Consider the following 25,006-nt stretch of genomic DNA (forward strand, 5'->3'; position numbering starts at 1 on the left):
AAACATTGTATACCAAAAAGTTCTTTTATTTTAATTAAACAGTTGTAATTATCCTGTGCTCCGTGTTTGTGTGAGCGTGCGCGAGCTCCCGTGCGCGTGCCGGATCTCCCGTCAATCAAACGCGCTTCAGCTGCGTGTGTGTGCGTGTCTCTGGCTGTCTGCTGGACTCCGATGTCAAATATTTCCGTGGTCTTCTAACCTAAAACAACGAAACGAACACATTCAAAAGTTAAGTAGTTATTATTTATTGGGGTGGTTTCCCAGACAAGGAGCTTAAACCAGGACTATGCCTCAGTTTAATTATGAAATATAACTAGTTTTAACAAACATGCCTTACTAAAAACATTACTTGTGTGCAATCTGATGTAAAAAACAAAGGGCACTGATGCATTTTAAGATATGTCAGTACAAGTTGTTTTTAGGTTGGACAGTTCTTTCATTTATTTTAGTCTAGGGCTAGTCTAATCCCTGTCCGGGAAACCGCCCCAATATGTTTAAAATGTCTTGCAAAAAATCTGTAGCAAACATTTAAAAGGGAGACAGAATTCTGTGCTAAAACTAGAAAGCATGCACAACTCACTTTTACCTTAGTATTTAATGATTATGGCATTATAGTTGCTGTTACAGTTCACTCAAAGTAAAGGTGGCTAAATGTGGACATACAGTTCTGTGCAAAAGTCTGCATGCTACCATTAGATTTGTTGTTTTTTCAATTGTGTAGTGATCATATATTTATTTCTCAGTCTCTTTATTAGAATACAACCAGAAAATACAGGAAATGTGTATGTAGTATTAAAAACTGTATAAAAGTTTAAGCTGAAGTTTCAAGTATTTGGGGTAAACTCACCTTCAACTTGAGCAATAGCAGGCAACTGCAGGATCTCTTACACATAAATAAAATTAAATCCTTTCTAATTCTAATCGAATGACTGCAGTCTCCTCAAAAAAGCTCCAGATGTGTTTCGTGCCAAGATAAGTCACACTAAATACTGACTGATGCCTGAAGACGTCATTTAGTTCTGGAAATTGTTTTGTTTTTAATTTTGTGTACATATTTCCTGTATTTTCTGTTTGTATCTTAATAAAAAGAGTAAAAAATAAATATGGATGGACATTAAAATTTTGCTAAAACAACAAAGCTGGTTAAGACTTTTGCACAGTACTATATGTTACCTATTTTATGTGTAAATGCAAATCGATATGAATATGAATACTCCCTGTATGTTTTACAGAGGTTTTGGCCACTTTGTAGCTGGTCTTAGCTGGTCAGGCGGGAAGACCAGCTGACCCACCAGCATATACCACCTTGGCTAAGTTGGTTGGCTGTCTTAGCTGGTTTAAGCTGGTCCTTCAACCTGGCAAAACTGGTACGTCAGCTGGTCTTCCACCCTGACCAGCTACAAAGTGAACATACACATCTCAGAGAGAGCATAGGTCACACACACACACACACACACGCGCACACACACGCACGTTCTGGTTTCCATGTTTTTTGGGGACATTCCATAGACGTAATGCATTTTATTCTGTACAAACTGTATATTCTATTCCCCTTACCTGCCCCATTCCCTAACCCCAACCATCACAGGAAACTGTCTGATACCTTAGATTTTCAAGAAACATCATTCTGTTTGATTTATTAGCTTGTTTCCTCATGGGGACATCAAAATGTCCCCACAAGGTCACAAAAATACTGGTATTCCTATCTTTGTGGGGACAATTGGTCCCCCCAACGTGATAATTACCCGGCCGCGCACACACACACACACACAATATTTTACTATGACATAAAATAATATAAGTTGTCTTATTATATTGATCTTTGATATTATTGTAGTTTTTTGTGTTAAAGGCATATTGAAGTATAATATGTAGAGTATATTCACACAGACTCACTATAACTCAATGTTAGTTGCAAGTTTGAAACTGAGCTGCTGAAATTTGCCCTGTGTTAACTGTAGCATCGTCCTAATTCCCATCTCCCAAACTGCCTCCCCTCTGAAGAAACAGAGAACGAATCTACAAACAAAAACAATCCATAGTAAACATGGGTAAAAAGTCAGCAGTGACTAGTAATGTTGCGTGTGTTATGGCACATACCATCTTTTGAAAGTCAGCTTGGCTTGCTGCATTTTTCCGACCACTGCTGTGATGTTGTCCTGGATTTGGTCTACTTTCAGAATGATTCTCCACTCCAAGATTTCTTTCAAGAAGGTGTTTTGAAACAATAAAATTACTAACTACACCAGTAAAATAAATGAACAATAAGTCTGTCTGGAAGAAAATCAATATCAATAATTTTAGATTAAAAAATAACAAAATAGTGTACCTTGATTCGCTGGTTGGAAGAAATTGATTGATGTGCTGCATTTGTGATTGTGCATGAAATGGAACTGTAAACACATTCCAGATAAAAAAAAAATCACACAATAAAACAATTAATCATTTGTAAGTCACTCAAGGCATATGACAATTAATAAATTGAAATCAAGTAATCATCATTATACTACAAATACTGTAGACTGAGATTAAATATATTGTTTCTTAATTCCACAGAAGTATAACAATTTAAATGACTAATAAAATTAAAATGTACTCACAATAAGGTGCCTCAGGCAACATCAAAACATCTTTTTGCTTTTTCTTACTGGTTGCTCCTCATCTAACAAAAAAAAAACACAGGGAAAAAAATCTGAAAAGAATTATAATATGAAAGTAAATCATAGTGACCTTATAGTTTCACCTGGCTTTTCAGCTGAGAAATACTCCTAATTGCTGTTAATAATGATTCATTTTCTTCAACAAGACAAAAAAAGTATTTGATATTATTAAGAAACTTACACAATGATTCCCACTGTTTTAAATCATGTAACAATGAATGCCGTGACAATTAAATCACCTTCAATAATGATTTTACCCTTAGATAATTTACTGTCCTACTGAACTGTGAATAAATGTGCATTTAAAGAAAATATGGATAGACAACATGCATTTTTCTTGATCATTCCAACTCTTGGTCAATATACATTACTGTACAAGTGTCTTAAGCAACCATCACCAGCTTTGTTGTTTTAGCAAAGTTTTAATGTCCATCCATATTTATTTTTCACTTTTTTTATTAAGATACAAACAAAAAATACAGGAAATATGTACACAAAATTAAAAATAAAACAATTTTTTAGAACTAAATGTCTTCTTCAGACATCAGTCAGTATTTAGTGTGACCTCTCTTGGCACAAAACACATCTGGAGCTTTTTTGAGGAGACTGAAGTCATTGATTAGAATCAGGATTTAATTTTATTTATGTGTAAGAGATCCTGCAGTTGCCTGCTATTGCTCAAGTTGAAGGTGAGTTTACCCTAAAAACTTGACACTTCAGCTTAAACTTTTATACTGTTTTTAATACTACATACACATTTCCTGTATTTTCTGGTTGTATCCTAATAAAGAAACTGAGAAATAATGATATATGATCACTACACAATTGCAAAAACCACAAATTTAATGGTAGCATGCTGGCCTAAGACTTTTGCACAGTACCTCATACAAATATTGTATATTTGGCTTGACAGTATTTGTTGAGGTTAAAAAGAAGTTTGGTATTACTTTGCATACTTTACCTGTGTGAGAAAATAGGCTACTCTGACTGCATATATTGTCCACAGCTGTTTGTCCAGAATGGCACATTGTTTATTTTGGTCTCAATACCCTTCAGATAAAAACAAGCATGTTTGATTATTTTTATTTTTTATATGTAGCTGACCATGTTGTTCATGTTTATTTGTATTTTATAAAACATGGATAAAATCTTACCACATTCTTTCACTCTAACCACAAGGATGGTGCTACCTCAGCCTTATTTTGTTCAGTAAAATGGAGCAAAACAGCACAGGAAACCTGTAAGTAAAGTCCATATAAATCTGTAAGTTCAGCTTGCAGTCCACAAAGGCAATATACACAGTTAGCCTTAATAGAGGACCATTGGCTTTATTCTCAAACCTTATTCTAAAATTGTTTTCCAATGTTTTTCCTTTTTCCTGGAAACATGTAGGATGTTTAATCTTAGTTTTTCTCAAACCAGTATCAATATTACAGTATGAGATAAGCTGATCTGGTGCTGAACTTACCTTTTTGGAGGACATGTTTAGATGTTTAAAGGCTGAGAAAACAAAATAAAGAAAGTAAATATATATACACATCAAAATATATAAAAGAATATAAAAAATTAAGCTGCTTAAATGTTACACAGATGTAACCGTCCCAGAGATTTTATGTATTATTTTAAGAGATTTGATTCAATTTAAGATTTGTATTCAATTGCTACCATCATAAGGTTTAACCATACACCAGATAAAGATTTAAAAATAAAGTCTAAACAATATATTCATAGGCTACATGGATTCAGGCTGATTCATTATGCTGCACAGTTATTAAAAATAATTGAACCACATTTACAAACTTATTTTGGTGATTTAGCCCACAAGTTACTTGAACTGGCATGTCCATTGTTTTTACAATGAATTTTTTTTTTTTTACTGCGTTTGGCACAGTATTCAATCCTACACGTTATTGTACTACAGTACAGTAGGTGGCGGTATACTGTAGTGTGCTGTTCATGTCCGCATGCAGCACCCCTGAAAGACTGCAGGAACAGAAACCCCTGGAAAGGTAAGTTAGGCGTTTTAATTTAAACCTTAAAATGCGTTTAATCACCACGACAGTAAATTTTTGCTTTGCCATTACTAAAGAATCAATTCAGACAGAATCTCGCGCACGCTCACACTTGTAGGCCGTTTCTGAAACGGAAGGCTGCATCCTCCGGAGGTCGAATATGCAGGCTGCATACGTCATCAAGCCTCGTTTATTTAAGTTAAATGAGCATTACATTCGCAAGTCATACGCATATTACAACAATTTACGATTAACTAAGAATAATAGTCAGCTTTATAATTGTTAATATTCTTAAATCTGACAGTCTTGATGACGTATACAGCCTACAAAAGCCACCTCCAGTAGCCTTCGGATTGAGAAACGGCCGTAATGAGCTCGCGCAGTAACTTATATTAATTATTACTTAATAACATTATACATTTACTCAAACACTGAAACAAAGTAAGCGAGTTACTTAAATATGGCTACAAACCTCGAATAAGTTATTTACCAGTTACAAACCTCGACTGAGTCAAACTGCCCTCTTGAACCAATATTTACTGTATATGGTAACGAAATCTTACCCTGTAACGAAAACTTGACGAAATTACTAACTTATCTAACAATTAACAACAAAATAAACGGGATGTGTATAAAAAATGACGAAATTTAAAGGAGCTTTTGCTTATTCCTACCATCGAGACCGTTGTGTCAGTTGAAGTATGACGTGTGAGGCCTCGTGCCAGATAATTCAAATGTTCTCTCGCGCAGTCTGGGCCTATACTGGCACGTGATAAAGAGATATGCTGTCATCTTTTCTTTTACAACACAAGTTGTTTCTATATATATTAGACAAAACAATAAAATCTGTGATTGTTTGTCTAAATCCTAATTGCTGTGTGTTGTACAACTTGATAATTCATAAAAGTATAACAAGTGTTTGTCTTTGTAGATGAGTTCCCTATTAAAGAGAGGCTTGATGCTGTTTACTCCACACTCTTAGGCTGATTTTGGATTATTTGTCTGTGAAGACACAGTAGTTCAGTTTCCGAATCCTATCAAGAATGAAGACCTGCAGGCCACCATATTGAGCTGTGAGTCAAAATATATACTTTTATAACCATACTGGTATATGACATTTCAGTGTAGTGCCATTTAAGTTTCCCTGGCTAAAATAATTTAATTTGGTAATATTTGTTAATAAGATTATTAATAAGTTATATTTGTATATTTGACTTGTATAGCAAGTTATATAGTTACAGTATATTTGTTTGAACAAATAAGGATATTGTTAATAACAAGCTGAGATGGTGAGTTTTCTGGCTATGGTTTTACAGGATGTTTAAGAAGGGGAAAGACAGAATAGGTAGCTTGGTTAATTTCGTTTACATGCATAGTTCATGGGGAAATTATTTAGAGAAAGCATTCAAACACAACCAAACATCTGATGCTTTTTACTGTCTCATGCTTTTCTGTGTTCCAGGCAGGGTCTGATGTCATGATATGGCGCTTTTCCAATGTAGGGTACAACTTGGCTCGGCACGATGCAGCTCAGCTCGCTTTCATTGCTTTTCCAGTACAGTTTAGTATCGCTTCAGAGTGGGTGAGATTATAGGCAGGGGTGCACATAAGGGTGTGTATGCGCGATTAGAAACAATTCCAGCATACCTTGATTTCGCGGATTTACTTCCTGCTCACTACTGTGCAGGACTTGTCCCGAAATTGCTACTGCGCAGACTCAAGACCCAAGATGTCAGCGGCGACACTGGCGCCTTCACTTTTCACCAATGGAAGAGAGCAAGCTCTCCAGGTGCTCCTTTTAGAACCAGGACAAAAAAAGTTATGTGCACCCCTGATTATAGGCTTATTGTTACAGTTGTGTCCCCTCTACTGCCGTAACATCATCGTAAATGCGATACAAACACACACACACAACATGGAGCAACAGAGCATATTAATGGAATGTAGCCACAAAATCAAAATTGACAGCCACAACTACATTTTCCACTACCTCTCTCACATGACAGGTTCTGTACAAACACCCATGTCATCAGTACCTGCACTCCGCGGACAGAACGTTTAAGCCATGACACCTATATTTTTGGTGCGTTTTGGATGGGGAGCCATGCGCAAAGTTACAAAAATGCCATGCAGACATAGGCATGGTGGTGTGCTCTGCATTTTTGTAACTTTGCACATGACTTCACATCCGAAACCCATTACTCCTCCGCCAAAAGTGAGCTGTGCTGAACTGGGTCATACTATGCAGTGGAAAAGCGCCAAAAGTGTCCTACTTCGTGGCTTGCAGGATTTAGGTAAGCAAATTTATCTGACACATCACAACCTTAAAACCTTATAAAAAGTTTAAATTTTTTCTTGCAGTGTAAACACGGCATTTTGATCTTAACATTTGTTCACATTTAATGAGATGTGGAGATTTTTATCTTTCACAGATGAATACATTTGAGTGAGCCATTTTTATGTCTAAACACCGCGGTCCACCATACATGAAAGTCACCATCATGTTTCTACAGTAGCCCAAAACGGACAAACTGTTCTACAGAGCGTGTTTCGTCCATACGTTGTCTCAAGGGCTCATTATAGCAAACATACATGCAGACCGCTGGTAGGCAGTTTCCACGTGTGTAACCACAGAAGCAGCTTGGCCAGTTTAACTCACAAATGAAGAAACAGCAGATTGTTGTGTATGTTTTGAGAAGACCAACAGCAGTGGCGGCCGGTGACTTCTTTTTTTGAGGGCACTCGATTTGAAGTTCGTCACAACATGTATGTAGCCCTTCGTGTGTGGTTTCTTTTTTCAAAATATGTGTTCTGCGCTTTGAGAGATCCTATGTGCATCACGTGTCATGTCAAAATAAGTGCCTGCTGCAGATGCGTCTAAAGGGTTTATGATAAAAGAGACACTCACGATTGCCAGACACTCACATAATCTCATGCGTAATCAGAGTTTATTGTTTAGGGAGTGTCTTGCATGTATTTTGTGAACGTGAGGGTCTCTTTTTTATCATAAACGGTTTTGACGCGTGTGCAGCAGGCACTTATTATGACAAAACATGTGATGCACACAGGATCTCTCAACCAGGACACATATTTTGAAAAAGGCACATGATACTCCGTACACTTATTTTGAATTAGCGCCCCTCGGATGAGGAGTAACGAACGCCACTGACCAGCAGTGATGGAAGTAAATAAACAGCGAATCGTTGCAGTTTGAGTAAAATCAATACTCAACTTGGCCTATCTTTGTTCTCACCGTCGCAAATGGAAATGGCTATGATGCAGTTTTTTACCTGATAAGAGGGGTTCTAATGGGTTCTCAGGCTAGGGATAACCTACGGTGTAGACCTTACGCACGCACTATAACATAGGCTTCAGACGAAGACATTTTTGTCCTGTGGCAGCTACCATAGAATCTCATTGCTTTCGAAATTGAGGTTGATTGCAATTTCACCGCTAGATGCCACAACAAAATATAATACACATTTAACATATATAACTTTTGATTTTAAATATGGATTAGCAAATGCTGAAATTAACATGAACTAAGATTAATAAATATTGTAGAAGTATTGTTTATTGTTAGTTCATGGTAGCAAATGCTAACAAATACAAGCTTATTGTAAAGTGTTACCATTGCAATTTGATACTAAACCTAAAAATGTGTAAATGTCTTACCTGTATCTTTTTCACTGTTCTTTTCCAGCAGTTTCAGCGTTGGACTTGTAATTCTGCGTGTTTGGCCTCTTTAGCACTTGCTGTTTGAAAGTCATTGCTTGCAACAGGTTGAGCGACTGTCATTCTGCATTTCTGTTTGCATTGCTTTGCTTGCATTTTGAATCCTTCGCAATAATAACTTCGCAAAAAGTTTTACATTTGAACTGTAGTTGTAGATTCAAGTTTGTTTTTTCTTGATATAATGTATTTATATAGATTTTTACAATTATTTATCATGCAGTGCTTCATATACGAGAAAGACAACGCTTGAAGAACCACACAGCACTCATATTAATGTATGTGTCATATTAATAAAAATAAAGTCTTTGCACTTCATTCAGGGCCGGTTTTTGCTATGGGCAATGTGGGCGAACGCCCAGGGCGCAATCTATGTGAGGGCGCACGAGCGCTTTCAAAAAAAAAAAAAAAAAAAAACATCACAGCGTTTTTTTTTAGACTAACGCTCATTTCCATGTCAAGTTAGTGCTGAGAGTCATATACACAGGTTGTGTGTGTGTCAGAAAAGGCACAGGAGAAAGGGGCGGGCCAACTTGCGACTGCAAATCGCTCGCTCGCCTATAGGGGGCGAGCGAGGGATAGACTGATCCCAGGCCAGAGGCCACACAACACAAACTGCTGCGTCTGCTTCCAAATAAATTGTATTTTTCATTCCTAAAATGAACATAGACCCATATACCTACGAACATGTTATCAATTGGATTTTGTGAAAAAAAAATCTGTAGAGTCATCTACGTGACTCACGTCACGTGACACCGGTTGATTGACGGGCGAACGGACGTTGTTGTTGGCAAAATGTAATGCAAAGTTAATGATGTCGAGTCTTCATCATCATCATGCCATCGAATTAAAAGACCAAAGAAGCCATAAGTTGCCCAGATCAGAAAAAGAAGAAAAGAAGATGAGGAAAAATTATAAAGATAAAGGTATGCCGATTTCTATAAGTGACGACGTAGGAAATAGGCTAACGTTATTTATATTAGCCTCGCCCTCTTGCTAATATGTTGCTATTAGCCACAGAACACGACTGTTTTTTTGGTTTTAGTTTTGCTGAACTAGCAACTATTACAATTGAGGCACCATGTCATGCAACTAAATTCACCCATAGGCAACACACAGTCTAGTTTGTGTTTGCAACACAACAAGTGCAAACTCACACAGACCTCCTGACTGTGTCCTTTTTTATTGCTATATACGCTATATGTGAACTTAAATAACTTCTAATATAAATTGACATGCCATTTTGTAAGCTACACAGTGATATAACTTTTTTAATAATTTGTAGTGTATGCTTTGCATTTGTTAACATCCTATAAACTTATAAAATATGTGTTATGGTCATTTTAATTGGGTAACTGATGCATGTGTGATGTAAGTGTATCTAACTTACATATTGTATCTTAATTGTAAATTCAGGGGCACTTCTGAAATATTTTGGAGTTAGAGCACCCACTGGCAAAAATGAGGAGTCAGATACTTCCACAGCAGCCATGGCCAACAGACGTGTGTGTGTGTGTGTGTGTGTGTGTGTGTGTGTGTGTGTGTGTGTGTGTGTGTGTGTGTGTGTGTGTGTGTGTGTGTGTGTGTGTGTTTATATACTGTATTACATTTATTTATCTTGTTTTTCTCTGTTCTTGTTACCTTTTTGTATTTAAGATTATATATGATAAAATAATACATGTTGGTGGCGGGATTTGGGGGTAATTCTTTTTTTCTGGGGGCGGCGAAGGGATGGTTCGCCCAGGGCGTAAATCTAGCCAGGACCGCCACTGACTTCATTTATATTTAATCGAGTGATATGTAACTTCACAATGGTGGATTCTTTAACTATTACATGAATATGTGCATTGTGATTTAGATTTATTGAGCATAGTTATGTCTTAGGAATAGTGGGGAAAATCATTTACTAAAAAAGACAAGGTGCCAGATCTTTCATTTACTTTAAATGCAATAAAATTATAGTACAATTGTAAGCAGCTTTAATGGAATCTATGTAATATAGTCAGTAAAGGGTCGATATAAAGGCCATGTTTTTAGCATACTAAGTAGTTTATAAATTAAGAAAAAAATTCTTAATAATAGATACGATAAATTACGATTTTCATTAGTAAAGCCATAGCAAAAACAGCATTTTTACTTTGATGTTGCATAAAAGGGTAACTCGTTATTTAGCGGACCATATGCGGACGTTTCCGGAAGGTCCGCCAGCGAACGTTATTTAGCGGACCATATGCGGACGTCCCCGGAAGGTCCGCCAGCGAACGTTACAATGCGGACCAATTGAGGACCTTATGCGGACCTAAGAGGACGTTCGCGACGTCCGGGGGACGTCCCCTGTTTGCTGGGGAGTGTAAAGTAAAGTTGCAATGAAATTGGAATCAAAAACTTTAATTTTTTTTAGAATATGGTGGGTTTTTTTTACAAATTACATATCTGTGTGCTTCGTTGTTGTTCATGTGCCCTTTCATGTGAATCTTTAATCAAAAAAATCTCCTACCCTCCTCGACGATCTCTCTTTACTTCCGGTCACGAGGAACGTCTCGAAGGCGTGGCCCGGGAAAAGATTGCAGCGATTAGCAAATAGCAACATGACCCAACTTCCAATAATCCAAATAATTCTCGATGGATAAATTCCCACCCTACATTTTTTTCTCATTTTTTTTTATTAAAGATGAGAAAATATAAGCAAACAATGAGTGTAAATACAACACAATGAAACTGTTGAAGTAACATTTCAAGAGCTATGGGGGAGGAATCAATTACAAACAATATTATAAAAATACTTTGAAGAGAGTACTTGTAAAATATGAATAGCGGTTTTTTTTTTTAGGGCACTATAAATTAATATAAAATTTCACTTCATTTTTAAATGAAATTTTAAATGTGAAATTTTGCCATAAAAATAAAAAATTAAAATAGTATGGGTTTGTTATAAATGATAAAAGTTAAGTAAAGTACAATTTACTTTTACATTGTCAACAATAACATTAAGTACATTTTGCCAGAAAGGAGAAACAAAATAAGGACAGTGCCAAAATAAATGAATAGCTGTCTTTGGCTTCTGCTTGCAAAAGCTACAACTTTCATCTATATCTTTTTTTTATTATTTGTTTAAATAATGTTTAGCCGGATATATTCTGTGAAGGAGTTTCAAAGACACTTGTTTAACCTTGTTTGTTAAAGGGATAGTTCAGCCAAAAATGAAAATTCTGTCATCATTTACTCACGCTCGTGTTGTTACAAACCTGTATAAATGTATTTGTTCTGATGAACAGAAAGGAAGATACTTGAGAAATGCTTGCAACCAAACTGTTCGTGGACCCCATTTACTTCCATACTATTATTTTTTCCTACTATAGAAGTGAATGGGGTCCATGAATGGTTTGATTACAAACATTCCTCAACATATCTCCCTTTGTGTTCATCAGGACAAAGATATTAATACAGGTTTGTAACAACAAGAGAATGAGTAAATGATGACAGAAGTTTCATTTTTGGCTGAACTATCCCTTTAAGAGATAGTGATAGGGCAGAAGGCATACTTTTTTCCAGTTAATCACTCACAAACTGATTCCAAAATGTAATTTTGTTTGGTCTCAAAACAATATCCTTCTCTAGTGATAGGCTATATTATAATTATTACAACGACCAGAGAAACATATTTTACCTGCAAGGTGTGATTAGGTGAGAGGAGCAATGCTAATCTTATTTGCTGTTTAAACAACATGCATATCTTAGAAGAAATTGCTCCAAAAACAGTTCCTTTGTTGGCATAGGAATATTATAATTTTCTATTTGATTGATTTGGCAAACAATAAGACATTTCTATATTTTTATCTATTCACTGATTTAAACCTACATAATACAGTTACTGCAGTTTATTCATGGTGCCTGAAGGTGGCGCTGTAAGACAATCTCAGCATGTTCCAGTTGTGTCTAGAAGGGACACAGCTACGGGCGAAATCTCGTCGGATGAGCGCTGTGATTAATCCTAGCCCCTAACCTATCTCTAAACGGAATTCATGTCTTAGCTGTGTCCTATCTAGCCAGAACCGCTGTTTCATCCTAATCGTCCCTCCAAAACCTTACCCTTAAATTACATCATCTCGCGAGATTTGGCCGTAGCTGTCTCCCCTCTAACTAGAATCTTTTTTTTTTTAAATAAAGTTAAGCACATCATGAAAACGTGCCCATGCAGGTTAGCATTGTGTGGACAGATGAGATCCTCAGAAAGAGAGAGAGTTGTGTCCTGCTGAAACATTTCCTCAAACCTTTATATATTATAAGTGCACACACGCACACAATTCAAACCTCCTTCAAACAGACTCGAGTGTCTTTCACACTCCCATCGGGAAGAAGGCAATGTCAACTATCAGACTCCCTGCTGTCACAGCCTTCAAGGACACTCAAGTTCTGATCAGAGGACCAATTAGGAGATTTTCTGATAGTAAATGAAAAAACAGTCCTCTGTGGATTTAATAATAAACCCATTAGACACCGCTAAAAGGGTGAAACTGCCTTCTGATTCAACCTGCACCTGATTAATGCACAATTAGCAAAGACACTTTATTCATCTCTACATGGGTGGGATGAGAAGTTAACACTATGGGTTGAGAAATCTCTGTGTTTTTTTCTCCTCTGTTTGTCTTTGCGGTAATAAAGGACATGGCAAAAAAAATGCATGCCCTACTGAAAAGCTAAAAACCATAACCATGTTTTTTTTTAACTGTAGTAATACCACAATTAATTTTCGTCAGGGCTGTCAAAGCTATAGTCAACCTTAAAAAATGACCAAAACACAGCTAGACCATTTTGCTGCACCAGCTAACCAAGTTGAGAAACCAGCTAAACCAAGCTCACTTTTTTTTTAGTAGGGTGATTTAGTTTACAGAATGGATGTGTGGTGTTTCAGTGAATTAAAGAGATAGTACACCCAAAAATTGTGTTCTACGTAAAATCATCCTACATAATGTAAAGTTGTGATGACGACACAGCTTTACGTGATTGGTCGCCTCACTGATGACAACGATCAGGTGCGTTTCAAGTTTAATCCAACCTTTAGTTCCACTAATAAACATTATAAATTCATGTTTTAAAACAGGAAAAAACACGTTAATATTCATAAATATGTTATATTGTGTCGTGTAATAAAATAAAAACGAAAATAACAAACTCTATTGGTAATTTAATAATATAGGCTTGTTTCCCGTTATTTTCGGGTATACAGTATAAGCAGCAATTAAAATATTCGATATAAAATGTTTCTGGTTGCAACTTTTTATTAAAAGATTTGTTTTTATCAAATTCGGCATCTAATTCACTTCATACTCTATTAAAAACAAGGAAACACGGCGCACACGTCACTACGGCAAGCAGCAGGTGTCCGGCTTGATGGCTCCGTCTTTAGCCTCTCCCTCGACTGCAAGCAGCAAACCTCGCCGATCGGTCTGCGCAGCGCCGGATGATCTCGTACACACCTATTGCCTGGGTTGCGTATGTGTGGGGCGGGTCTATCAAAAGAAGGGCCAGATTCTATTAAAAGGGGCGTGTTTGTTTAGGTGACTTCAAATGTCAACATTGGCTTTCAGAGATCGTGTACCCCACCTTTAATCTACGTCATTGTTTTGATCATATGCCCTCTAGCGGCAGATTCTACAAATTGTATCTTTAATTCCGGTCTCAGTTTAATCGTCTGGCTAGTGTCTAAACTGAACTCTGGAAACAAATAGCTCGTCGAAAATAAATGTTTTGGTTTCCTACACTTTAAAAAATTAGTTGTCATTTATGCAGCTGGTTGCCAGTAACTTACTGTAGATTTAAATTGATGTTATTTACTGGCAAAAGTTTGTTTAAAGTTAAATGAACATTAAACATTTACAAGTCTTTATCTTTACAAAATAACAACCTCATGCAAAGCATTTGGGGAAATCCTCATTAACCTCAGATGAGGGGAGACCATCATGTATCACAGCTATGTAAAGGGAAGTTTGACAGCCGATTAACATTGTATACATTATATAATACACATTTTACACAGTAACCTCAGTGTAGTTTTTGATATGCTTTAGCTATGATTTGACTAAGGTAGTCTTCTTCTTGTTTATTTTGCATGTTATTATCAGAAATAAACTACTTTAAAAGGACTCTGTTGTTGTTTTTGATTCTTTGCAGTGTTTATCGGAAGTTTCACGAGTTTGTATTAACATGTTATCAATAGGTAATGAGATAAAACCCATTTGCACAGCTGTCCAAGGAGAAGGCTCCAAGCTCGTATTTTTAGCCCGAACCCAGAGTACTCCCCCTCTTTAACTGGGACAAATGAAACTAGATAAGAGTGAGGTGATGGGGAGGAGGAGGGATGCTGCAAAACTGTCGCGGGACAGAAGTGAGGGACTGGTATTTATAGGCACATCTTCCTGCTGGAAATTATTTTACAGTGCTATCATACAATTTAAGGGTTGCACAAATGTGATGTATGATGATATGATCAATTCAACTTTACACTGCATGTACATTTTCATTTATTGATATCTGTAAAAACACAAAACAATACAGAAATTCTCAAGATGATGCAAATCGATACACTTAATTTTTTGCATGCTACTGCAGAATGTTAAGCTTATGTGTTTAGGTTTTTATTGCAGACTTCTAGGCATAACAGAGTGTTCTTTGTAGCACTACCAGCAGAGGACGCTGTTTAAATGAAAATAAACAAATAGGAAAAATGTGACCAGTCTGTGAAAACCCCTGTAAAAAATAGGTGAAAACCCCATCTGTTTTGTACATAATATCATCCTACATAATGTAAAGAACATTTTGTGAAAACATAACCTTGATATCTTTAATATTGAGTAAGGTCATGGCAAAGATTGAAATCAATGTGAAATCGAGGGTCACAATTCTGCAGCAGATCATGAATCAGATTTCAGCACATATAGTGTTAATATACTCATCATATATAAATTAAACAGATAATGTAAGAGAAGCAGACATTCAGTTACACAAACAGCAAAAAACTTTGTAACAAGTCTATTTGCAACTGGTACTTTCTTTTTAGCTTTGTTTCACACCCCTGATGGTCCATAATCTGACACAACCATCCTCAGTGTCAAACAGTTACAACACTGTCAAAGCCAATACATTTTAACACAGGCTTTGGGACTCCAGACAGCAGGTACAGGTGCTGGTTCTGACTGAAAATGCTCGGAGCGATGTGTCCAGCTTTCGACAGATCACCCATCAGGCACTGACTTTTTTCATATCATCACATCTCCCCCTTTTTTAGGGCACTGACTTGTACCTTTTAAAGTCAGCATGAGGCTTGTGATGTGAATGTTGGTAACATTCACTTAAGGATCTTGCGTACGCGACCTCCGGGGCTTTCCACCATGTATCGGCAGACTTTATGAGGTCTGGCAAAATGTCCGGAACCACCACTTTCTCCACCAGGAAGATTACCGGCAGTACAGCCAGTAGCAAAGCCCAGCCAAAGACTCCCAGCCAAAAGGACGGTCCGAGTCGAGTGATGTCATCTCGGATTTCACCAATATGTTGATGGGTAAAAAGAGCCCAGCTTATAAAAAAGAAGAACCCTGTGGAGCAAATATATGATTGTTAATAAACATTCATATGGAAAACCCCTTCTATACCGAAGAACTATTTTTGGTTCTCCAAATAAACTTTGGGTTTTTTATGTAATCATAATTCCTGTAAATGAAGATTCTGAGAATCCTTTATTTTTTTTAATGTTAAAAACGATGGTACAGACCTGTTGGTACCAGTGTGAAGAGCAGCAGGGTGGTGGGGTCAAGTGCCTGGCCCACTATCAGCAGTGAGCGTGTGTTAGAGTAAGAACGCACAGTCTGATTTGTCCAGCAGAGGGCGAACATGAGACACAGCACTCCAGAACTCACAGACATCAGGAAGGCGACTATTGCAAAGACCCTTTCAGCTTCAAGGACTAAGAGGGACCAAAAGAAGTAAGAGGAATGTTTAAATGAGATGCACCAAAACAACTCGAATATTGAACTTGATACAAAAGCATTACTCCTCTTTAAAATCTAGATTTAGGGACTTTATTTGGGGATAACCCATTAAATTGTAAAAAAAACTTGGACCCTAAATTTGGTCACTGAAATACACTACTTATTTCAGTGTCACTGGGACGGTTCCTTTTAAAATGATCGTAATATGTACCATTTTGGTACAGATATTTACCTTTGAGGAACCTGTATGTACCTCTACATTGCAAAAAAATGATGAAATGAAAATAAATTCTTACTTTGTGTATTTTCTTGTTTTTAGTACCTACAAGTTCTTAAAACAAGATGCATTTCCTTGATGAGCAAAATTACATAAGAAAATAAGTTTAGTGTTTGGACAAAAAATGTCATATTTAAGTGAATTTGTGCTAAAAAAAAAATGGGAATGGGCCAATGGGAAAATAATGCATATTTCTTGAATTAAGTGTTTAAGAAAAAGATAAAGTTAACTTATTTTAAGATTATTTTGCTTGTTTTAAGCGCATATCTACTTAAATTTAATATTTCTTGTCTAAACATTACACTTATATTCTTGGGTCATTTTGCTCATTAAGAAAATACATAGTGTGTTTTGCAGTGTAAGGTACCTATGCACTTTTTAGGTACAGAAGTGTACTTTTTGAAAAGGTACCAGCCCAGTGACAACTTTTGTACCTTCTTGTACCTTGAGTGTACTAAGTGCATGTACTTGTAAACTTCATGGACCTTCATAAGGCTTTTCTAAAAAACATGCAACCTACACTCTTATCCGGTTGTTATGACGTCATGCAATGCTTCTGGGTCCAAACGATTTCCATTTAGGGAAATTACAAAAATCATGCTAATATACACTTGTATCATAATGCAAAAATATAAAAAAACTCTATCCTAAATATTATCCATTACAAAATCTGAGATGACCAGACATGGACTCTTGGACATGGATTTTTTTTTTTACAAATTATTAATACGGTGTATTGTTGCTTGTGATTCTGTGAGCCTAGAGAGTTTATAAAATATTTGCTTACATATGTGATATAAATAAATAATGCTCAAAAATGGCTGTTTAAATAAAATCCTTTATTGGTATTAGTGCACGCTTGGACCTGGAAATAGGATTCCTTAGGTCCTGACTTAACAAGTAGATGCCATAGAAGAACAATTTTTGGATGAATGGTTCCATAAAGAACCATAAACATAAAAAACCCTTCCTATTTCACATAGGCAGGGAACATAAAGGGACACTTCACTTTTTTGAAAATAGGCTCATTTTACTGTTTTGGAATCCATTCAGTCGATCTCCGGGTCTGGCGTTACCACTTTTATCATAGCTTAGCACAATCCATTTACTCCGATTAGACCATTAGCATCACGGTCAAAAATAACAAAAGTGTTTAGATATTTTTAAAACTATTACTTTTTTTAAAAACTATTACTACTACTATTTAAAACTTGACTCTTCTGTAGTTACATCGTGTACAAAACTGTACAAATCGCAAACTTTAAATTTTCCGTCTGTCTTAGTACACGATGTAACTACAGAAGAGTCAAGTTTTAAATAGGAAAAATATCAAAACTCTTTGGGTATTTTTAGCGCAATGCTAATGGTCTAATCAGATTCAATAGATTGTGCTAAGCCATGCTAAAAGTGGTACCGTCAGACCCGGAGATCAGCTGAATGGACTCCAAAATGGTAAAAATCAAATGGTAGCTGGAAAATAAGCATATTTTAAAAAAGTGAAGTGTCCCTTTAAGTTATTTTTTACCAATGGTTCTTCAATGTTATCACTGTTCCCCCTTTTAAGCACTTTTATTTTTGAAAGTGTTATATTTAGTTTAATACTGTCCATATGAGATCATTCTTTTCATTTTAATGTTATCATCCGATGACTAAAAAGAAGAACAGTGGGGAAAAACAGACAGGCTACAACTAATAAAAAAATGTGAAAAACGTAGCATGTCACAGCCTGTCTGCTGCAGCCCACCAGACCATAAAAACCCCTACAAATGAACACTTAACCACAATACATGACATGTAAAGTTAAAATAACCAAGACACGTGATGTTTAGAAATATCTAGCACACTTTTGGAGAAAAACGTGCCCTTTTATTTGGGTCGAAGCTTGCATAAATTGTACAAAATTACGGTTATCTTTGTTATAATCAAAAGATGTACAAACACATAACAGGAGCTCACTTAAATGTCTGACGGTATTACTAATAAATATACATTTTTAAAAAAAAAGTCTTCTGTACTACAATACAAACCAACAATAAACATTTTGTAGTTTTATGTAATATTTATATAGTTCAAAACTATATCAGAGGAATCACACTTTACCTTTATCGATGTCCTCATCCGTCCAGCTATCATCAGGGCTCGTCTCATTGCCCGAGGACCACAGACCCCTGTTGTCCAGCCACTGTGGAGCCCAGATAGCATAGCTGATGCACAAACAACCCATCAGACCAACACATGATTGTGTAAATCGAAATCGACTCCTGGAGTCATCCAGTTCTGGTCCTTTCATTATTCTAATGAGAGAAAACGTGAATGGTTAACTGTATTGTTTTTACAGCTAATAAACTTCGGTAAAGTTTTACGTCATAAAATATTATAGCTGGTTAAAACAAAAAAAACTTTTCATGGTTTTCTTACCTTAAGTGGCTCCTTGATAAACTGAAGTGTTGTTAAAATGTTAATTTACCGATACGACGGACACGCAATATCAGCAGCTGCTCACGCGATCACACTGAAATATCAAGCGAATCAGAGAGGTTAACATGAGGATGTACAGAAGTATCATTCACACTTCCCTCTCACGGGGCTGTAATACGACACTGAAAAGATTTCCCTCGTCCCACAGTGGAGACCCACACAAAGTGGAAACTCCCACCATCACATGCATACAAACAGTGCGGTTAAATTCCCCTAGAAACGCTCGCCGTGGTTTGGAAAGTGAAACCAGTTCACTGTTTTCGCTCTGAACATGTGCCGTGTATCTACTGTACTATTATGAAACAGGGACAGATAAGCACACAGTCTCCCAGACTGTACGCATTCACTTCCATAATAGGAATAACAAATAGTATGAAAGTCAATGGGTACAGTCTACTGTGTGCTTACCATCAATTATCAAAATATCTTCTTTTGGGTTCAACAGACTAAAGAAACTCATACAGGTTTATAACAACAGGAGAACTTAAATTTTCAGATGAACTATCCCTTTAAAGCAGTGGTTCTCAACTCCAGTCCTCGGGCCCCCCTCCCAGAACATTTTAGATGTCTCCATATATAAAACACCTGATTCAGTTCATCAGCTTGTTAGTGTGTTAATTAAGGAAACTTTTCAAACATTCTGGAAGGAGTGGAATCAGGTGTTTCATATCAGGAGACATCTAAACATTCTGGGAGGAGGGCCCGAGGACTAGGGTTGAGAACCACTGCTTTAAAGTAACTGTTCACATAAATTCTCATGATGCATTCCTGTATGTATACAACTTCCTCTATTCAGTTGAATACAAATAATTTTTTTTATTAAAACGCTGTCATGTTGTGGTCTTATATGGTACTCAACATGGCGGGGCATTCACCCTCCATTAAAGGGCACCTATTATGCAAAATCCAGTTTTAAATGTGTTTACATATAAATGTGTGTGAACTAGGGATGTTAAAGGATTAGTCCATTTTCTTTAAAAAAATCCAGATAATTTACTCACCACCAGTGGTGTCAAAAGTATTCATATTCATTACTCAAGTAGAAGTATAGATACTAGGGTTAAAAAAGACTTTTGTAGAAGTTGAAGTATCAACTCAAGCTTTTTACTCAAGTAAAAGTGAAAAAGTACTGGTTTCAAAACTACTTAAAGTAAAAGTAATGTAAGGAAAAAATTTCATTACGGAAAAAAGCCTAGGGCGCGCCACAGGGGCCTTTTGTGCACTACCCTATCTCCTCTAAAACATGTTTCTAAAGGCCATAATAACTATAGTGTTATATTAAAAATTTTAATGTTAAACAATTTGGGATGCACTAGGGCCAGGGGCCAACATCAGTCCTGGAGTGCCGATGTCCTACAGATTTTAGCTCCAACCCTTATAAAACCTTGGCTACCTATAGTTTCAGGTGACTTTATAGACCTTTATTAGTTTGTTCAGGTCTGCTTGATTAGACCTGGAGCTAAACACTGCAGGACATCGGCACTCCATGTTGCCTACCCCTGCACTAGACTATCTGTTTCAACCACATACGGTACATGCCCATTAAAAATGAACGCATTTCAATACAATGCGAACAAATACATTAAAGCAGTGGTTCTCAAACTGGGGGCCGCGAGATGGTGCCAGGGGCCCCAGTTTTATAATATTTTATGAAATACATTACTTTATTATAAATTCTGTGTAATTAAACCTAAAAAAATAAGGCTACTAAACAAAAGCAATACATTGTATAATTTAATATGTTTTGTTTAATTCAAATTGTAAGTTTTAGAATGTTTATGTCATACATTTTCTTTGGGGGGTCGTGAAGGAATCCACTGTACACAAGGGAGGCGCGAAAAAAAAAGGTTTGATAACCACTGCATTAAAGAACCAAATATGTGTACTACTGAGCATTAACATGTGTTCCATAGAGAGGAAGATATGATGACTAGTTGCCTATAAATATTGTAATGGTGCAAAAAGTCAAACTTCAAAGCAGGGCCACTGCTGGCAAAACTTCTACAGTGGTGCCCTCTTTAGTTAAAAAACAACAAAATCACACACAACTATAGTATGTGTGAGAATAGAAATATGCTATTATTGTTTTCATTTAAAATTTTATTTTGACAGCAACACAAACTACAATTATACAAATATGCAATTATATATTATAGCCTATATTCCTGTATCTGTACTTGTGTAGCTAATGGACTTTAGTATACTTTACTTTAGTCAGTATAAATCCAAGCAATTAAGGAGAATTACTAAATGTCTTTCTTGTAAGTAAATTCAAAAAGTCAGGTTTAAGGAAACAGCTGATGTCTATTAACAAAAGCAAAGGTTGGTATGTATGGTTATGTGTTTGATTGATTTAACACTCAAGCATTCAGCTAAGTAGGTTTTGTTAATGCAAATAAAATTTAGGGTAGTTATAAGCATATTCAAAACAACAGATGTCTTTAGCATAGATATCTTTGCCATGCTTCAAAACGCAACGCAGCACAATGTCTTTTAAGTTGAAAAACTGAAGTTATATGATATAAATTGGTATTGTTACACTATTTAAAGAGCAACTTGTAAGTTAAACCACCCATTCACTCAAAGTACAGAAAAATACTGTAGGAAATAGATTAAAAAAAAAATATTTTTCAAAATGCACTAATTAGGCTTCTGGGGTCATTTTTGTAAGAAAATTTTAGACCCGCCTCTAAAAACCGCCAAACCGGAAGTGACATCACGAGAGGCGCACGATGGATCGCAATGACAGTTCTTCGGACGCTGAGGAACGAGTAAATGTTTATTCATACTCGTATGGCGAACTACAGCCATACAATTATGAGTTTGCTATGCAGCCAAGAGTGCAGGGACTGGTCAGGATTAAACAGAACGATCAGAGGAGACAAATTGAAGTGTTATGTGAGGAGAAAAGGACAGATGTCTGGGTGAGATCAGTGATCTGGCGAGATGTAATACTGTGCTCAGATCACAAGATTGTACAGATTATTATCATATATGATACCTTACCGCTTTTTAATGCTTATAAATTATGTTAATAACTTATATGACTAAATGTAAATGTTAATATCCATCCACACTTACGTTACGTGATACAGATGTTGCTCATCACCGCAGGAGAGGTGAGCTGTCTGAACCCATATGTGCTACAGGCCAGGCCATTCGAAATGAGTATGTTTATGGCAGAGATTATTTATTAGTAATTTATTTAATATGCATGTATAAATGAACAGTAAACTAAAGATTTGAATGTTAAAACAATCTTAATAAATTTGTTTTAAAACAATCTTAATGAATTTGTTTTAATTACAAGTTGCCTATAGGTCATGACTAAGTCACAATTTTTGCTGGCACTAGTCAATATTCAAATTAACAATATTAATAGTTTTCCCATCTCCAGACAATACCACTAAATACAGCATAGGCAAGTTATCCGCTGGGTGTCTAAGGAACTCTGTGCAGGCGCCCTTACCTGCATGTGTCAGCCATTCGAGGACAGGTTCCAGAGGAAGGAGGACTTTATAAATGGTTTGAATACCCCCATTTTGTGACAATCAATAAACAATAATCACAAATTGTCTTACCGTATAAAAACTGGTTTATAAAGTTTAGATCAGATATATACAAAGTAGATCTGCATTTGTAATTCGATTTAGTTTTATTTATGTAGCACCGAAAGAAAGATATACAATCTGACCCATTTAAAAACATTTAAAAACAAATCAGTATCTTTCCATCATATGTGCGGGTATTATAATAATGTGTTAAATTGTGAATGATGTGATTAATAGATCCCAACAGCTTCATCCTTGTTGATCCTCTGGATGAATCTGGAGAGGGGAGCAGGTGTAGTGGAAGACAGGACAGTGCTGCATTCTCGTAGAGCCTGTGGTGACCTGGAGTATTCCAGAACAGAATATTTAAAGAGATTAAATTTATTTGTCCCTGTTAACAGTGTACACCAAAGTAATACAGTTCTGATAAAAAAATTATAGTCAAAGTGGTTTTGATGGTTTTGGTGATGAGTCAGTTTTATATTATTTTTTGAAAGCGATATACAATGCTATTGTTCAAACATTTACAATCTTTTAACAAAAAAACAACCGCTTACTGCAAATCTCTCATTCTGCCACGCCTTCACGATGGTAGAAATTGTGTACATGGTGGAAGAAGGTGCTGACAAGATGCTCTGAAGCCCAAACAGCTTTAACATCTTGATGATCTGGGTCAGTGTCGGCCGGTGACTTTTTTTCGAGGGCACACGTTGCGAAGCTGGTCACATGCATTGAGCTCGTCATGTGTGTTGCTTGTCATTTCAAAATATGTGTTCAGCGCGTCATGTAAACTTATGTGCATCACACGTGATGTCAAAATCTGCTGCACACGCATGTAAAGGGTTTATGATAAAAGATACGCTCACGTTTGCCTGATACTCACTTAATCTCCGGTGTAATCACAGTTTAGTGTCAAGTTAGTGTCTTGCGAGTATTTTGTGAACATGAGTGCTTCTTTTATCATAAACCTTTTCAACGCGTGTGCAGCAGGCACGTATTGTGACAAGAGGCATGATGCACATGGTTCACACACGTCACAACAAACACATATTTGGAATTCACGCCCCTCAGAAGAGAAGTCACTGGTCACAAAAAATGCTGATACATGCATGCTGCACAGACCTAAGAGATTTATATTAAAAGCAGAAAATTACTATACCATAGCATATAAAACAAAAAATACAGGTTATGGTACAACAGACATCAGCTGGCTTTAGCAAACAATGAACTTGCCAACAGCCCTGAATAAAAAGAAAAAACATTATTTTTGATTTTGATAGACATGAATAAGTCTTACTTGTGTGAACAGGATGATATTCTTGCAGTGGTTTCTCATCAGATGAGTCTTTTTTGTTTTTTCCTCCTCCATAACACATCACCAGGTTCATCCATGACAACAGAGGATGATTAATCATACTAAGCATCTTAATCTGTAGCTGGACAACTAGAATTAAAACAGATTCACCTTTATATAATTGTATAACAGCATGTCACTTATTGGTTACATACATGAACACACCACATGACAAAAAACGAATTACGAATTAGCTATGCAAACAAAGTAAATAAGATGTAACTCGATTTGATGGTTATACTATTTGCAAACTAAGGTTATCAGTTAGTTGATTTCCTTATTTATAAGAAACTTGAATGAAATCATTATGTTAAATGATTTGGTAGTTAGCAAATGTTAAAAAAACAAGACTTACTGTGCATAGTTCACGTTATCTTCGAGCTGCATCTCAGACGGACCGTGATCGATTCATGTTTTCTCGCGGCGGCAAAAACACAGGCCTCACGTGGTTCTTGCTTCGGCATCCAATGTTTAACTCCATCATATTGCCGGGATGATAATCCTCCGATCAAATGTGAACGCTATACACCACCGCGTTTTTCTGAAGCACATGCTGAAGTGCAGTCGCGTCTCTCGTCTCTTTCCTCGTGCTGCGCTAAACACACCCAGACACGGAAGATAGCGCGGTCTTTATTCTTCAAAAGAAACCTGTAGACTCATTGTCCTGACAGGCTGGAGTTTGTAAAACCTCCACTAACACAATTATTAACCATGACGATGCTAAATTGAAACTACGAAGAATCACATCAATTTGCGACTGCTTTTGCTTAATACAACCGCAGCACTGAGCCAACAGAGCCTGTCAGAAGAACGCCTCTGACTACGTAATATGACGCGTTGTTAAAAAAAACAGGGAATTTGAGAGCGGTCTTAGAAAATTTCACCTTTTTTACTAAATTTATGCGCTTAGAGTATTGTAAATGTTTTTTGCTTTCGCATTTAATTTTCATATGGTAC

General features: G+C 36.4%; 1 protein-coding gene and 2 long non-coding RNA genes across 4 annotated transcripts; all 3 read right to left on the bottom strand.

Annotated features, from left to right (window-relative positions):
- Positions 1–1,934: 1,934 nt before the first annotated feature.
- Positions 1,935–4,157, bottom strand: LOC135781771 (uncharacterized). 2 transcript variants are annotated; one of them, XR_010545243.2, is made up of 7 exons: positions 4,129–4,157; positions 3,815–3,898; positions 3,622–3,710; positions 2,601–2,662; positions 2,330–2,393; positions 2,101–2,203; positions 1,935–2,019 (listed from the first exon to the last, which is right to left on the bottom strand). It is a non-coding gene; the product is annotated as an uncharacterized lncRNA (long non-coding RNA). The 2 variants fall into 2 exon arrangements; XR_010545241.2 differs by lacking the exon at positions 4,129–4,157 and having other exon boundaries at positions 3,815–3,966.
- An 11,045-nt stretch (positions 4,158–15,202) lies between these two features.
- Positions 15,203–19,367, bottom strand: LOC135781770 (uncharacterized). The gene is made up of 4 exons (XM_065292342.2): positions 19,085–19,367; positions 18,767–18,960; positions 16,173–16,364; positions 15,203–15,996 (listed from the first exon to the last, which is right to left on the bottom strand). Exons 2-4 carry the CDS (start codon positions 18,954–18,956, stop codon positions 15,686–15,688), a joined length of 693 nt encoding a protein of 230 aa, XP_065148414.1. The 5' UTR covers positions 18,957–18,960; positions 19,085–19,367; the 3' UTR covers positions 15,203–15,685.
- Positions 19,368–22,389: 3,022 nt separating this feature from the next.
- LOC135781769 (uncharacterized) lies at positions 22,390–25,006 on the bottom strand. Its single transcript, XR_010545240.2, has 4 exons — positions 24,405–25,006; positions 23,993–24,139; positions 23,253–23,817; positions 22,390–23,037 (listed from the first exon to the last, which is right to left on the bottom strand). It is a non-coding gene; the product is annotated as an uncharacterized lncRNA (long non-coding RNA).

The sequence above is a fragment of the Paramisgurnus dabryanus genome, chromosome 23 (assembly GCF_030506205.2).
Source record: "Paramisgurnus dabryanus chromosome 23, PD_genome_1.1, whole genome shotgun sequence".
Classification (NCBI taxonomy): Eukaryota; Metazoa; Chordata; class Actinopteri; order Cypriniformes; family Cobitidae; genus Paramisgurnus; species Paramisgurnus dabryanus.

Bases quoted from the DNA above. Each gene is read 5' to 3' on its own strand.
- LOC135781770 (XM_065292342.2), bottom strand. From the start codon at position 18,956: ATGAAAGGACCAGAACTGGATGACTCCAGGAGTCGATTTCGATTTACA. The intron at 16,365-18,766 runs GTAAAGTGTGAT...GGTCCCTCTTAG, and splicing joins GGATGAGGACATCGATAAAG to TCCTTGAAGCTGAAAGGGTC. The intron at 15,997-16,172 runs GTCTGTACCATC...TTTGCTCCACAG, and splicing joins CTTCACACTGGTACCAACAG to GGTTCTTCTTTTTTATAAGC.